At 44.9% G+C, this 14,862-nt stretch overlaps 1 protein-coding gene across 9 annotated transcripts in view; it reads left to right on the forward strand.

Moving 5' to 3' along the window:
* Positions 1 to 14,862, forward strand: part of UBR2 (ubiquitin protein ligase E3 component n-recognin 2) — a 116,174-nt gene that overhangs the window by 98,063 nt on the left and 3,249 nt on the right. For 5 of the 9 annotated variants that reach the window (XM_040983373.1, XM_040983372.1, XM_040983375.1 and 2 more), the window contains 8 exons: positions 450 to 546; positions 722 to 789; positions 2,415 to 2,550; positions 3,758 to 3,848; positions 4,878 to 5,008; positions 6,824 to 6,932; positions 11,713 to 11,769; positions 13,573 to 13,650. In XM_040983373.1, the coding sequence (XP_040839307.1) occupies positions 450 to 546; positions 722 to 789; positions 2,415 to 2,550; positions 3,758 to 3,848; positions 4,878 to 5,008; positions 6,824 to 6,932; positions 11,713 to 11,769; positions 13,573 to 13,650 (767 nt within the window). Of the gene's footprint in view, positions 1 to 382; positions 547 to 721; positions 790 to 2,414; positions 2,551 to 3,757; positions 3,849 to 4,877; positions 5,009 to 6,823; positions 6,933 to 11,712; positions 11,770 to 13,572; positions 13,651 to 14,862 lie in introns of those variants that run through there. The other 4 variants (XM_040983377.1, XM_040983379.1, XM_040983378.1 and 1 more) reach the window with 2 other exon arrangements.

Raw genomic sequence — 14,862 nt, forward strand, 5'->3', positions numbered from 1 at the left:
ACTAATAAAATAAATCTGTTTTAAAAAATTACTCTAGCCCAGGTTTGCTGTACCTACTCCATCTGCAGCAATTTTTTTGAATGGTTACAGACATTCTTATTTGGGCAACAATCTGCTCACACATAATTTCCCCAGCCCTCCTAACATTTTAGAGCTTCTTTTTACTATTCCGTAAATACACTTAAAGAAACGCTGCATTGGCTTCATCTGCGGCTGTCTGGTTCAGTGGGTACGCAGGTGTACTCCCGAGAGAACCGGAAGCGAGCAGGTGCTTTAGCTTGTGCAGATTTTTGCCATTGCCTTCATTACGCCACGTGCATGTCATTAAAGATGTCAGAGCTTCAGTGGCATACTTTCCACTGAAACTTTGTTGTCCTTCCAGCTGTGCTTGAACTTGCTCTGCTGAAAGAGGAGAACTGCTTCCTGTGACTGGTGTCCATTTATTGCAGGATGACTGTCTGAGGTCACTAACAAGATTTGCAGCAGCGCACTGGACAGTGGTGTCACACTCAGTGGTACAAGGACACTTCAGTAAACTTTTTGCATGTGAGTATTAAGAATATTTGTGGACCATCTTATAATTTCTTGTGAAATTTTGTACTTGATATAATTTCTCATTTTTTTTCATGTCTTGCAAAACATACATTTAAACTAGATTATGTGCATTTTTGCTCATGTCAACCTTTGAAATATGCTAATATATTGATCTCCAATTCTTCAGCATTGGTGCCTAATGACAGACATGAAGACCTTCCATGCATATTGGATATCGACATGTTTCATTTGTTGGTAAGTATCTTGTTAGTCTAGAGTTCTCCTTGTTACACTGTGTAACTTTACTTTAGATTTGGTGAAGACTATAGAGCCAGGAACCATTCATGATGCCGTTTTTACCATTCTGGGTATGATTGTTCTTATGTGGAACCTCAAAAGAAAATATTCTGAAGATTCACGCCGGCTGCTTCTCACAGCAGTCAAGGTGCCCCTTGGGGTTCCGCTTTGTCCCTCCAAGTTCAGCTTCCTGCTCGTGCATGCCTGGAAGGTGCCAGGGAGCAGCTCCCATCCTCGGGAGACCTGGCTTGAGTTCCCGGCCCTTGGCTTCGGCCTGGCTCAGCCCCAGTGGCGTAAACATCTGGAGAGTGAACCAGTGGGCAGGACATCTGTGTTTCTCTGCCTTTCAAAGAAAACAGAGATGTTTTTAAAGGCACCTAGGTGACAGACTTGACCGAGGTGTTTAGACAGGTTCCGTCTCCTGTTTTGTGGCTAGGTCAGTAATGACCCCAGCAGTGTAAGGCCTGCTGCAGATCCATAAAGTGATTTTATTCATTTAGAAAATCCCTGAGGTGATGCTGCTGTTTCTGTGATTCAGAGAAAGTTCTGTTTTTGAAAGGCAAAGTTACAGAGAGACACAGAGATCTTCCATCTGCTGGTTCACTCCCCAGTGCTCACAATGACTGGAGCTGAGCCAATCTGAAGCCAGGCACTTCTTCCAGGTCTCCAGCATGGTTGCAGAGGCCCAAGTGCTTGGGCCATCTGCTGCTGTTTTCCAAGGCACATTAGCAGGGAGCTGAATGCAAAGCAGAGCAGCTGGGACTCAAACAAGTACTCATGATTCCACAGGAAGAGGCTTAACCCTCTATGCCGTGGCACCAGCCCCCAAGTCAGTCTTCTGAGCTGGGCAAGCAGTGGGTGGCTAATTTCAGACCTGCCTCAACTTGCACAAGCCAGAGAGCACCATTTTAGCACCACCAGGTCTCCCGAGGATGGGAGCTGCTCCCTGGCACCTTCCAGGTGTGCACGAGCAGGAAGCTGAACTTGGACTTGACCTCCAGCTCTTCAAAATGGGACAAAACGGAGCCCCAAGGGGCACCTTGACTGCTGTGAGAAGCAGCCGGCTTGAATCTTCAGAATATTTTCTTTTGAGGTTCCACATAAGAACAATCACCACTCATGTGATTCTGAATTGGATTTTGAATCAGTTAATACATGTGATGAATGTTGTGAGCAAATCTGTTCCTAACAAATGCCAGCTGTTGTTCCCATTGCTGCCCCTGAAGTCACCAGCACTACCAGCACTAACAGGGCCATGCAGAGAGCTGCTTGCACAGACACCTGCATTCAGTCCTCAGTCCCTACGCTGAGGTTTGCTCAACACATGCGAATCATCTCTAATGTACCAGCAGAGGAACTGAGGCTCAAAGGTGTTGACTATTTCAAGTGTTGTCTTTATTACTAGTAAACTGTATAGAGGTGATCGCTGGATAGGACCCTGTTAGCTCAAATCATTTCATCTCACCTATCTGGTGATAAGAGTGAAGGTCCCTTGGAAGGAGCGTCTAAGCTGAGCAGCGCTCACGGGAAGAAGGTGGGGAAAGGGAAGGCAGTGTGTCTGACCATCTGCATCTGGCATCTAGGTGAGCTTGGTGCTGGCTTTCCCCGCGCTGCAGTGCCAGGGTTTTTCCGGGATCAGCCTTGGCACTGAAGACCTTCACATTTTCCATCTGGTCACCATGGCACACATCATACAGATCCTGCTGACCTCAGGGACAGGTAACTCCGGCCCTTCTGTTGGCTTCCTGAAGGAAGCACTTGAGTTGTCTCAGTTTGAAAATGTGTATATGTTAGAGGAAAAGCTGTTTGGGTGACAACTTGTGTAAATGATGATTATACTACTTTTATCCTCATGTGAAAAGTTTTGAAACAAATTTCTTTTTCCCACTAAAATTCCATAGTGATGTGGATGCTTTTACATACTATTTTTTTTAACTTCTGTAATATCCAGGTCACATGGTCATTAAGCTCCTTAGGATTTATGTTTTAGAATGCTAATTTTATTTTAACCTACTTGTCTGTTAATTCTCTCCAAACACATCATTAAATTATAATTTACGCAGCAGGAGTTTGGCCCGGCAGTTCAAATGCCAACTGGGATATGATGTCCCTTATCAGAGTGTCAAAGTTCAAGTTCCAGCTCTGTTGTGGCTCGGCCACCCATGTGGTAGACCTAGATTGACCCACCAGCTCCCAGCACGGCCTTGACTCCTGCCATTACGAACGTTTGGAGAGCAAATCAGAAAATGGCAGTGCTCACTCCCTCTCACTTTCTCTGCCTCTCAAATATAATAATGATAATGATAAGTAAATTATGTCTTGCATTCGGACTTCTTGGTTCTAAAACAGTTTTTAAAAGATTTATTTATTTTTATTGGAAAGTCAGATATACTGAGAGGAGGAGAGACAGAGAAGATCTTCTGCCCACTGATTCACTCCCCAAGTGGCCACAATGGCCAAAGCTGAGCCGATCTGAAGCCAAGAGCCTGGAGCTTCCTCAGTCTCCCATGCGGGTGCAGGATTCCAAAGGTTTGGGCCATCCTCGACTACTTTTCCAGGCCACAAGCAGGGAGCTGGATGGGAAGCAGGGCCACCAGGAATACAACCAGCACCCATTTGGGATCCCAATACATGCAAGGCGAGGATTTACGCCCTAGGCTACCACGCTGGGCCCGGTTCTGAAACATTTTAAGACAGTAAATTTACCTGGTGTTACCTACAGCTTGCCCATTGGTGCCTTGACCTAACAAAACAGAGATCAGTTAGGGAGGTAAGACTTGAAGGGTTAAAATTCTGTGTATTTTGTGGGAATGTTTGATGTTATAATGTACTGTGTGAATATATTTAAGTGTTTACACGATGCGATCATCAGTTCTAACAAGACACAATTGGAAAATACAAGTACAAATAGTTTCTTATCTTTCAGAAGAGAATGGCATGGATCAAGAAAATCCCACTGGTGAGGAAGAATTAGCAGTTCTTGCTTTGTATAAAACGCTTCACCAGTACACAGGAAGGTAAGATCCCAGTCGTCACATGATAAGCATTTCCCCAAGTATCAGTAGGTGCTACCATGGGAAGGGGACTAATTGGCCAGTTAGGGGAAATTGCTGTCTGTTGACATGGCTGGCTTGACTTCCCGCACTGCTCTGAATAGTTCGTCCGCAGACGTCGTGGGAGCTTGAAAGAAGGGTGCTGCTCTGCAGAATGTGCCATACTTGTTTAGCTGTGGAACCCTTCACTGGCTCAGAGAACCTGGCCTGAACTAGTGAATGGGTGCAGTAGCTGTTGTAAAACATGATGCCTCATGAAAAATTGTAAAATGCAAATTCAGTTGGCATAATAACATTTCTTATAGTAGTGTCCATGATAACAGGAGTGAAGTGAACAGGCTAGGGCTTCACATATTGTTGGACTCATCATCATTCTTACAGTATTGTTTAACTTTTTAGATGCGTGTACCAAGAAGCTATAAAACTTGCTTGACTAAATAATCCTATTTCTGAAAAATCCACATTAACAAAATATCCAAATAAAAAGAAACCTATATGCATGCCAAGATGTACATTCTAATAAAATGTATTATCAAGAGTTGAAAGTAATCCAAATGTTTGCAGAAAAAGTTTGGCATAAATTATGATTGACATGTTCTAAAATAATATAAATCAGTTTTAAATTATGACTTGTAATAGCCTCAAAAACATGTTAATTTTAAATTGTGTGTATCATAGTCACAACATTGTAAGACAAATCAATATAAAATAGCCTGCAAGAATCGTACATGCTGGTATCGGGCACTAGAACAACGAAGAGTTTTTTTGTTTTCTTGATTTTCTCTGTTGCCATGAACTTATTGCTGTCATAAGTTTTAATAACAGCATTGAGAACTAGCTCACCATCCATACATGGTCAGGAGCAGCGGTTAACCCACTCTGTAGGATGAGCGCCATCAGTTCCAAGTGGCATTCATCTCTGTCATCACTCTGTGCTGTGTGACCAGATGACCTGTTCCTAGGAGATGACCCAGTACTCACTCTGTCTTTCAGTGCCTTGAGAGGAGCCCCCTCTGGCTGGCATCTGTGGAGAACTGTCAGAGCTGGGGTCTTGCCTTTCCTAAAGTGTTCTGCTCTGTTTTTTCATTACTTAAACGGAGTCCCTCCCCCACCCGACATTCAAGGTAATTTCTAATTTTCTTTCGAAGTGTGGGAAATGAAGCGTCTGTTGTCTTTGGCTCTATTGCTCTAGAATTAAGGTGACTTGGAAAAGTTAAGAATTAATTAAAAAGAAAAGAGTGATTGAAAGTTTCAAATGAGGTTAATTGACTGTTGATGAACACATTTACAAATAAAAATGCATGTTTGCAAGGACAGTTAGAAAGTTCCTAGAAATGCGTATTTTAGAAAAGCTTGTATGGATTTCCAAAGTTTTCTTGAATGAAAATTAATTCATCTTTTGATTCCTTTTTTTTTTTTTAGTTGCACGCCTGATCAGTGTGATTTATTCTTAGCTTGGTGTTTTTTTACTCCATTTTCTACAAACTTCGTGAAGTACTTTATGTCTGCTTTCATCTGCATCTCAGTAATTGTACTGTTAAAATTCTGTGTGAATGTTCCTTCAGTTACAAAGCACTTCTCCCATAAAGATCTTAATTTTGCTTCCAACTGTAAAATGTTTGATTTTATTTTTTATAAACTGAAGTCTACAGATTGTAAAATATAAAAATTGGTCTTTCTCGTTTTAACTTGAATGCATGGCATTAAAATTCAAAATCTCCACAGTTGCACATAAAGTTGATCCCATAATGAGAATTGATTTGCTGTTTCACAGTCATTTCCCATGTTCTATTTTAACTAATGTCATAAAGCAACTAAAGATAGACTTGAATGTGTCTGCGTTCCCACCACGCCTGACACCGGTAGGGTGCCTGCACAGAACTCTCCAGAGGTTGACTGACCTTTGAGTGCCCACACACCAGAAAGAATTATTTAGACTTCCAAGTTTTTTTTCCAGTAATGATTAGAGTTGCTATGTAAGTCCATCTCTCAATAAAACCAGCTTGCATTCTGTACTGCTCTGTGCTTTTCGAGCATACCCATACATTGCCTTTGCCATCTATTGGTCACAAGAACTTCATGAAACAGATTAAGCAGGTATACTGTTTTGTAAAGAATAAACCAGGAAGTTGTGACCAAATTTGATACAGTAGTCACCTGACTCTGCTCTCTGTTACATCCTTTTCCAGGAACCTCTTCCGTATAACATTCTGTTAACAACTGTGAACTGAATACCTAGCAGAATTGGTGTTTTGGGTTTTTTTGTTTTGTTTTGCTTTGTTTTTATTATTATTGTTATTATTATTATTTTAAAGATTTATTTATTTATTGGAAAGTCAGATAGAGAGGAGGAGAGACAGAGAGGAAGATCTTCTGTCCAATGATTCACTCCCCAAGTGAGCGCAACGGCCAATCCGAAGCCAGGATCCAGGAACTTCTTCTGGGACTCCCACATGATTGCAGGGTCCAAGGCCCTGGGCCGTCCTCGACTGCTTTCCCAGGCCACAAGCAGGGAGCTGGATGGGAAGTGGAGCTGCCAGGATTAGAACCGGCACCCATATGGGATCCCGGCATGCAAGATGAGGACTTCAGCCGCTAGGCCACACCGCCAGGCCCTTGTTTTGTTTTTTATTAGAGAGACAGATTTTTAGAAGGAAAGACAGAGAAGGAAACATCTTTCAGTGCAGAGTCCCAAGAACTTGGAACATCCTCCACTGCCTTCCCAGACCATTACCAGGGAGCTGGATTGGAAGTGAAGCAGCCAGGACACGAACTAGCACCCATATGGGATACAGGCACTTGAAGGTGAAGGTTTAGCCTCCACCCAGAATTGGATTCTTTCATCATGCTTTTTGTCTTTTTCCGCTGTACTAAAGTCTGTTTCCACGCAGAATGTACTGTTGGTTGTATGCAATACTCTTCTTTTTCTCCTTTTGCAGTTTCTACAACAAACAGTTTTGAACATTTATGTAACTATCTTTCATTACCGAGCAACCTCATATGCCTTTTTCAAGAAAATAGTGACATAATGAATTCACTGATTGAAAGGTAAGGATTATACACTTTCCTTTATTGTACTGATAAGTCATATGCAGCCAGACTTCATCTTTCCACACTATAGCAAAATTCTCAAATAGCAAATCTGCCAGAATTCAACACAGGCAGTTGAGACTACAGTGAGCAGGCCTTTTTAGCTAAGGTGTGGCTTTTTCAGAAAATTTTGCCAGCCTAATGAATGACATAGAGTTCCATAGAAAGAAAGTGATGGCAGAAATGCTTACTTCCTCGAGTGAATGTGTTACTGTATTATATATTTTTTTTAAGGTTTACTTATTTGTGTTTGTTTATTTGTTTATAAGGCATAGTGACACAGACAGGAAGAGAAACAGTCCTGGCCTTGTGGCACAGTGGATTAAGCCTATTGCTTGAAATGCTGGCATGCCATATGAGTGCTAGTTAGGGTTAGGGTTTAGGCTTAAGTTAGGGTGTCCACTCGTCCAGATACCTGCTGGCAAAGCAAGGCCAGGAGAGCTGTTCAGTTTGTTCTGCTATCCATGGTACTGGACGTCCTCTGCAGGCTTTAATGAACTGTGATGTCCTCCATTGCATCCAGGCATGCTGCACGGGCTTCAACAACCAAGGAGGCCCAGTTTTGATAGATGCATTCCTCAGTCAGACAATAGAGCCTCTGATTTGCCCCATGGCTGGAGTTTTGAGTTCAGAAGTCTATTCGGGGAGTTCCCAAAGAAACCATTAGAGGTGACCCCAGGACTGATTGCTTTGTGTGTCAGCCAGCATGGGTTCAGGGTCTGGCTCATTTCGTCTCCCCTGTCACTCTACACACACATTGGTGGTTGCAGTTGCCTGGTCGGTTCTGTCCCCAGCTCCATCTCATATGCAAACCAACAGATGCTGCAGCCTACTCACCACACACAGCCCTCACGCACACCAGTGGGAACTACATACAGCCCAGTCTGAGTGACCCCTAATTATTCCCACCAGGCCTGCCCCTAGCCCTGGTTCCTGCACATCTGGTATATACAGCAGACTGGCATCCCATTTGTCTCTCATGCACATCAATGGGTGCTACAGCCTAGCTCAACACAACCAGCCCCACTATCCAGCCCACGCTTATGCTGGTGGGTACTACCATCTGTCAAGACAGACCCACTTCCAGCCCTGGTTCTCTCCAGTGGGAACTGCAACCCATCAGACAGGTGCCCACAGTTTCCCTATGAGGCCCTGGGTCTTGCTCCTTCAAGTGGTTCTGTGGTCTAGCCTAACAGAACTTTCCCCCTGTCCCAACATTTTCCAGCTGATGCTGTGGCAAGGCCCAGCCATTCTGCATGTACCCTGACTCCTGCATGCACTAGTGGATAATAGTCATTTAGCCCGGCCTGGCTCTCCTCCTAACCTAGCTCACATGCAGGCCAGTATGTTTTGTAGCCATGCTCAGTCTGGTCCACCCTAGGTCCCAGCTCTCACAATTCACCAGTGAGCCCAGTGGCCTCATAGGGGAACCCCGCAACCCCCCTACAAGGTTCACTTAAAATCCTAGATGTTAGGTGTGCTGGCATGTGCTGCTGCCCAGTTTGGCATATCTTCTCTCATCTCCACATTCGCCAGCAGGTGCTGCAGCCTGACTTGGCCTGGCCCTCTCTGTGCCCATTTCCAGATCATGCTGGAGGTGCTGCAGCCTAGCCCAGGCCAGCCAGCCCCCATTCACAGCCCTAATGTGACCTGGCTGATATTGTGGCCCAGCCTGGTCCTCTCTCAGACCTGAGCCATATGTATGCCAATGGGTACTGTAACCTGGCCTAGGGCTGCTTTCTCCCAACCTCAGTTCTTATGCTAATCTACAGGGACTGCATCCTGACAGAGTTCTCCTAGCTCTTCTATCAGGTCACCTCCCAGTCAGATCTCCCACATGCCGGTGGGTTCCACCCAGTCTGACTTGGCCCACCTCCTGTTCTGGCAGGTTTGGCAGCCTTGCCCGACCGACTGACACCCATTCTGGCTCTTACCTTTGGGTGTTATAGCCTACCTCTGCCTGGCTCACCACCAGACCCAGCTTTCATATAACTCAGAGCCCAGCCTGTCCTACACCCACTCTAACTCTCATTGAGTCTGGTCCAGTCTGGCACACCCCAGACCCAGTCTTAAAGGATGCTACAGCCATGCCCAGCCCAGTTCACTGCTCCCATTCTGGCTCTCATGTTCACCAGTGGGAACCACTGCCCAACAGGGTCATCCCCTTAGCTCCCCTACCAGGCCTGCTCCCAACCACAGATTTTTTGCACATGCTGGTAGATGCTCCAACCGAAACCCAACCTGGCATAACCCATCCTCTGTGGCCCAGCTGTCCCCAGTCCCAACTCTTGCTGATGGGTGCTGCAGCCTAGCCAAGCCCAGTCTGCCCTTATCTCTAGTTTTCATGTAAACCAGTAGTGAAAAGCCTAGTGAAAGCCTAGCCCTGTATGACCCACACCCCATCCTGACTCCTACACGTGCCAGAATGCTATGGTTTGGCCCAGCCCTGCCTAGTCCACTCCTCTCCCCCCACCATCCCCTGCCATAGCCAACCTACACACTTGCCAAAAAATGTGTGCTCACCAGCAGGAGCTACAACCCACAAGGGAAGTTCCCCCACCGAGCCCATTCTCAGACCCAAATCTCATGTTTGTCAACGGGTGCTAGGCCCTTACACGGCATAACCCACCTTCCTCTTAGCCCTTATGTGTGTTGGTGAATGTTGTAGCCCATCTAGCCCCACACCAATTCTTAGGGCAACTGTAGGTGCTGCAGCCTGGATGAGCCTGGCCTGTTCTCAGCCCTGGTCCTCAAGAGTGTCAGTGAGTTCCATGGTTATGTCCAGTTTGGCCTGTCACCAGCTCCAGCTCTTGAGCGAATCATTGGATATTGCAGTTCCACGGGATGAGCCCACATAATCCCCAACAGAATTGCCCCCACACCTGGTTCTCTGACGTGCTGGTGAGTGTCATGGCCCAGCCTAACGTTACCAATTCCCTGTTTTGACACTTACTGGCAAGTACTGTGGTTTAGTCTTGCTAGGTAGGCCCCCCAGCCCTAGCTTTAGTGTGCATCAATGGGCAGTGGGCTGTGGTGTTTGATGCTAACTAGCCCAGCTCAGGTCTCCCATGTGGGTGGGTATATCAGTCTGATCCAGAAAGGTCCCCTTGATTCCTCCTTGAAAACCTCTTGGTGTCAGCCCCTTTGTTTACAAGTATGGTGGCCTTGTCGATGGAAGCTTTCTAAAAATCATTCCTCACCAGCGACGTGCTTCCTCAGTGATCACCCCTCACACTCACATAACCCTTTCCCTGAGTAATACATAGCCACTGTGCCCGCAAACACATGAGTTCCACCGCCTGGTCTTCTGGCATGGTGGCATGCTGGCCTAAAGCCCTGCCCACCCAGTCTGGGATCCTACCTTTCTGCCTACCCGAGACCCAAGCATGTTAATGAATGCCAAAGCTAGTCCATCAGCATGCCATGACACCATGCCAGCCTGGGTCCCTAACACCCACCTCACCCATCTGGGAACCGAGTACGTGAACAAGTTCCCAGGCCTACTCCACTCTGCCAACCCCCCTAGACCCCCAGTGCTACCTGGGCACAAGGAAAGTACCTAGGCACTGACCAGTTTTCTCATTTCAAAGAAGAAAATAAATGCTTGAAGAATATAGAAAATGACATCCTTACAGAATGTTGGGGAGAATAGAAAATAATACAGGCTACCCTGTGGGAAGTAATATAACAATTCCTCAAAAAGTTGAACATAGAATTATCCTATTATCCAGCAATTCCACTTCTATGTATGGCAACACAGTTAAAAGCAGGGACCCAAATCAGTACTTACACCTAAGCCCATTTCATAGCAGCATCACTCAGGAATAAACGTAAACCTTTCAGATACTCAATATTGAGCACAGATCTCTCTCTCTCTCTCTCTCTCTCTCTCACACACACACACACACACACACACACACACACACACACACACAGAGGAATGAATATTGTTCAGCCTTAAAAGGAAATTAGGACACACTATAAGGTGAGTGGACTGTAAGCACATTGTGCTGAGTGAAATAAGCAGGTCATAACACTGTGTCATTCCATCTTGGTGAGGTACCTCAAGTAGATTGAGGAAACGAAATGGTGGCTGCCAGGGACTGGGGGAGCCAGGCTGGTGTTCAAGGGTACAGCTGCAGTTGAAACGGGTGTCGACCTGCGCAGTGCTGATGGCACACAGCAGTGTGAATGTCCTCAATGCCACAGAATTGCAGCTTTATACGTGATCGAAATACTACATTTTATCTCACCACAACATTTTTTTAGTAAGTGTTCTAGCTCCAAATAATATGAACCTGTCATTAATTTAGACCAGTTTTTCAAGAGTATTCGAAGAAATGGAATAATAACTTGTAGTCACAAATTTTAATATGAAACCTTGTAACCGATTTTCAAAAGTTTCAGGTACATTATAGCTTCTTTTAGTGACAAACACAGCTCATTTGCAAAAGCTCATTGAAAATTTAAGATTAGTTTATTTTGATACATTTTGAAATCTGTGCATTATTTTTTTTTTCAGAATAGACATTTTTGTGAGCTCTTTGAAGACTCTTGTGTGCATAGATTTCAAAGTGTTTTGGCACCAGAGTAAATTTCTAAATACATTTTCTACAAACTATCTGACTTGTACCTTAGTCATTCAAAAAGATTCTTTTTATTGAGTTTAGAAGGAAAAAAAGTTATTCTTTAAAAAAAGTAAAACTCTTTTTCTCCCTTTTTTTTTTTTTTATTAAAGTTGGTGTCATAACAATGAAGTGAAAAGATACCTAGCAGGTGAAAGGGCTGCTATAAGGTAAGTTGCACTGTTGGAGCTGTGGTTGCCAGGGGCAGGGAGCAGGGCTGGGGGCTGTTTTTCTCCATGACGACTTTCTGTGCCTTCAGTTATCCAGAGAGGGTAGAACAACCTGCTGCCTTCCGACTTTTCCGCATAGTCTGACCGTGAGATTTTGTAAAAGAATTAGGAATGTAAACATACTGCATTTAATCATATTCTTGGTAGAGGAAAAAAATAACAGAATAACCCTGGTTTGGATTATTTAAAACCATGTGGGTCTCTTAAGTTTTTCTTAGCTCTGTATTTTTTTTTTCCTGTTATTGTAGAACATTTCCAGCTTTCTGCGTTACTGAGGTACAGTACAATGAGGCTGTACATACTCACCCCTCACCTTACCTGGCTGTCACATTACGCCTGGGGGTTTCTTATCTTTCTTTTTTCCTTTTTGCGTTAGTTGTGTTGCAGTCATGTAGTACAGTGTGCTCTCCCAGGTGGTAGCAGGTGTGTTTCATCTGTTAGCTGCTTGGTTCTGCTAAATACATTCTCTAAAAATCTGGAGACTGGAGATGATGATCTGTTCTACTTGTTTGTGTTTACACATCCAGAAATGATAGCACCCCCAACTTGAATATCATGAATTTCCTATACTGAGAAAACTACATTTCCCTCCTCATTTAAGCAGCAGAGAGAGGCAGAAAGATATGTCTGCAGGGTGATGAATTTTTTTTCTACCAAGAACCATTCGGACATTTGTAATACCATCCACAAGCCAAACAACTTATCAACTTAGAAATGAGCCTGCTATAGATTTATTGAATTTCAATTGCCGCCTGCAGTTGCCTCGGCAGGACCAAGGACTTCCACAGACCACAACTGGCCTTTCCCCATTCCTGGTAGGCCAGGTCAGATCCAATCCAGGTCTCCCCACAGGGAACAGGGGCCTTTCACATGGGCTGCTCCCTCCCAGAACACACCGTGGCAGGAATCTGGACTGGAACTGGACGCCAGCCCAGGCACCCTGATACGGGATGTGGACATTCCAGGTGGGCTGTTAGCTGCCACACCAAACACTCACCCTGAGGCAGAGTTCTTAACCTGAGGCATGCAAATTACCTTGGAGTCTTTTAAAATAGATCCCTAAAGTTGGAGTTTTAACAATGTATACCCAACATACCCCCTGAAACTCTTCCACTTGATTCCAGTAGAATAAGAATTTCCCCATCAGTTTAGGGCCACCCTTAGCTTTATTGCAGGCAAAGTCAGGCAGGGCCCCAGGATGTCATCCTGCGAGCATGTGTGCACACAGCAGCTCCTGACGCTGAGAGTGTGAGGGCCCACTCTACCTGAACGTGGATCCCATTTGGTCTAAATTATCTTCAGTGACAGAATCAACATGGGGTGGTACCTAAAGAAAGTCTATCTTTTCTGCTAGCACTTCTCCGCATCCAGCTCACCCTCCCTCAAGATCACACCAGATGCGTCCAAATCCTTCTGCCTCCTGCCCCAGGCTCTGTGGCTGTCACTCAGGTCAAAGTCAGTGCTGTGCAGCCCTTTCAGCCCGTCCTTCTTCCCACAGCTGCAGAGGATCCACCGACATGGGACTGACACTAAGTGGAGCTGACTACTGCCCTGAATGTGGAGTCTTAGCTTTCCCAGTAGAAACATGACCGCCAAGGACTGCACCCCTTATGAATGCCCATTTAGCTTTCTGCTCTACTTTCCTGTCACTCACATTCAGTTTGGCCTCAGCCAAGAATCACCCTGTCCTTGTTATGATGGGCCGTCCTGTTAACAGATCTTAACATTTTGTATTTTTTCTAGCTATCCAAGAGAATCTAACAAATTAATAGACCTTCCAGAGGATTACAGCAGCCTCATTAATCAAGCATCCAATTTCTCGTAAGTTTGGGTATGAGAGCGTTGAGCATTCCCTGCCTCTGTGCCCTGCCACCACACCACAAAGAGCTGGGGATGGGGATTATTTCGTTGTTGTTGGTTTTGTTAGGTCAGGGAATCCTAACATGGATGGTATTTTCCAAGGCCTCACTTGGGAAAGCATCATTCCAGCAGATGCATCAAAGTAAGATGGAGAGTCGGGGTGGGGCAAGCAAATGTGATTCATAGAAGGTTCTCTGAGCACTAGTTGTAACTTCAATAAGAACCCTGATCATTTTGAAAATATTACTAAATATTTATAAAGAGCATAAATATGCTATAATAATATATGAAATGAAGCTTTATCTTACAATCTGAAGCTATGAAGGAATCTTGCCTCTTTTCTCCCCCTCTGGTGACTGGAACGGAGTTTTAGGTGTTATTGTGTGTGCAGACATTAATTCTGTGGGTTTATATTCCTAAGCAGCATATATTATTATTTTGTATGTTTTAAGCTTTATTTAAATGACATTGTACTATACATATGCTACAGTCCTCAGCATGATCTCTAGGTTTTTAGTTTAGAAGTTTAGGCATTTATTTGAAAAGCAAAGTGATAGGAAAAGGAAGACCTTGAGCTTTCATGTGTCTGTTCGCTCCCCAAATGCCAGCAACAGCTGGGCCTGGGCCAAGTCGAAACCAGGAGCTTGGAATTCCCTGGGAGTCTGTCATCCCACGTGGGCGGTGGGGACTCAGGCCAACACGAGGCGTCCTCATCTGCTGCCTCCCAGGGGCATTAGCAGAAAGCTGCATTGCAAGCAGCGGTGGGACTTGAACCAGGCACTCAGATAAAGGATGCCTGGCATAACATCCCAGGTAATGGCTTAACTCATGGACCACAACACCCACCCATTTCTCTCTTGGTTTTTAAAGATATATATATTTTTTAATTTGAAAGGCAGATCTATAGAAACAAGGAGAGACAGAGAGAGCTTTCATCCACTGGTTCACTCCCCAAATGGTTGTAACAGCTAGAGCTGAACCTATCCAAAGCCAGGAGCCAACCAAGAGCCTTGAGCCTCCTCTGAGTTTCCCATGTGGGTATAGGGGCCCAAGGACTTGAGCCGTCCTCTGCTGCTTTCCCAGGCCCAAAGCAGGGAGCTGGATGGGAAGTGGAGCAGCCAAGACTAAACACAGTGCCTGTATGGGATACTAGTGTTACACAGTGGAGGATTA

This window comes from Ochotona curzoniae, unplaced genomic scaffold (assembly GCF_017591425.1).
Source record: "Ochotona curzoniae isolate NIBS_2020 unplaced genomic scaffold, NIBS_Ocur_1.0 contig_3819, whole genome shotgun sequence".
Taxonomy (NCBI): domain Eukaryota; kingdom Metazoa; phylum Chordata; class Mammalia; order Lagomorpha; family Ochotonidae; genus Ochotona; species Ochotona curzoniae.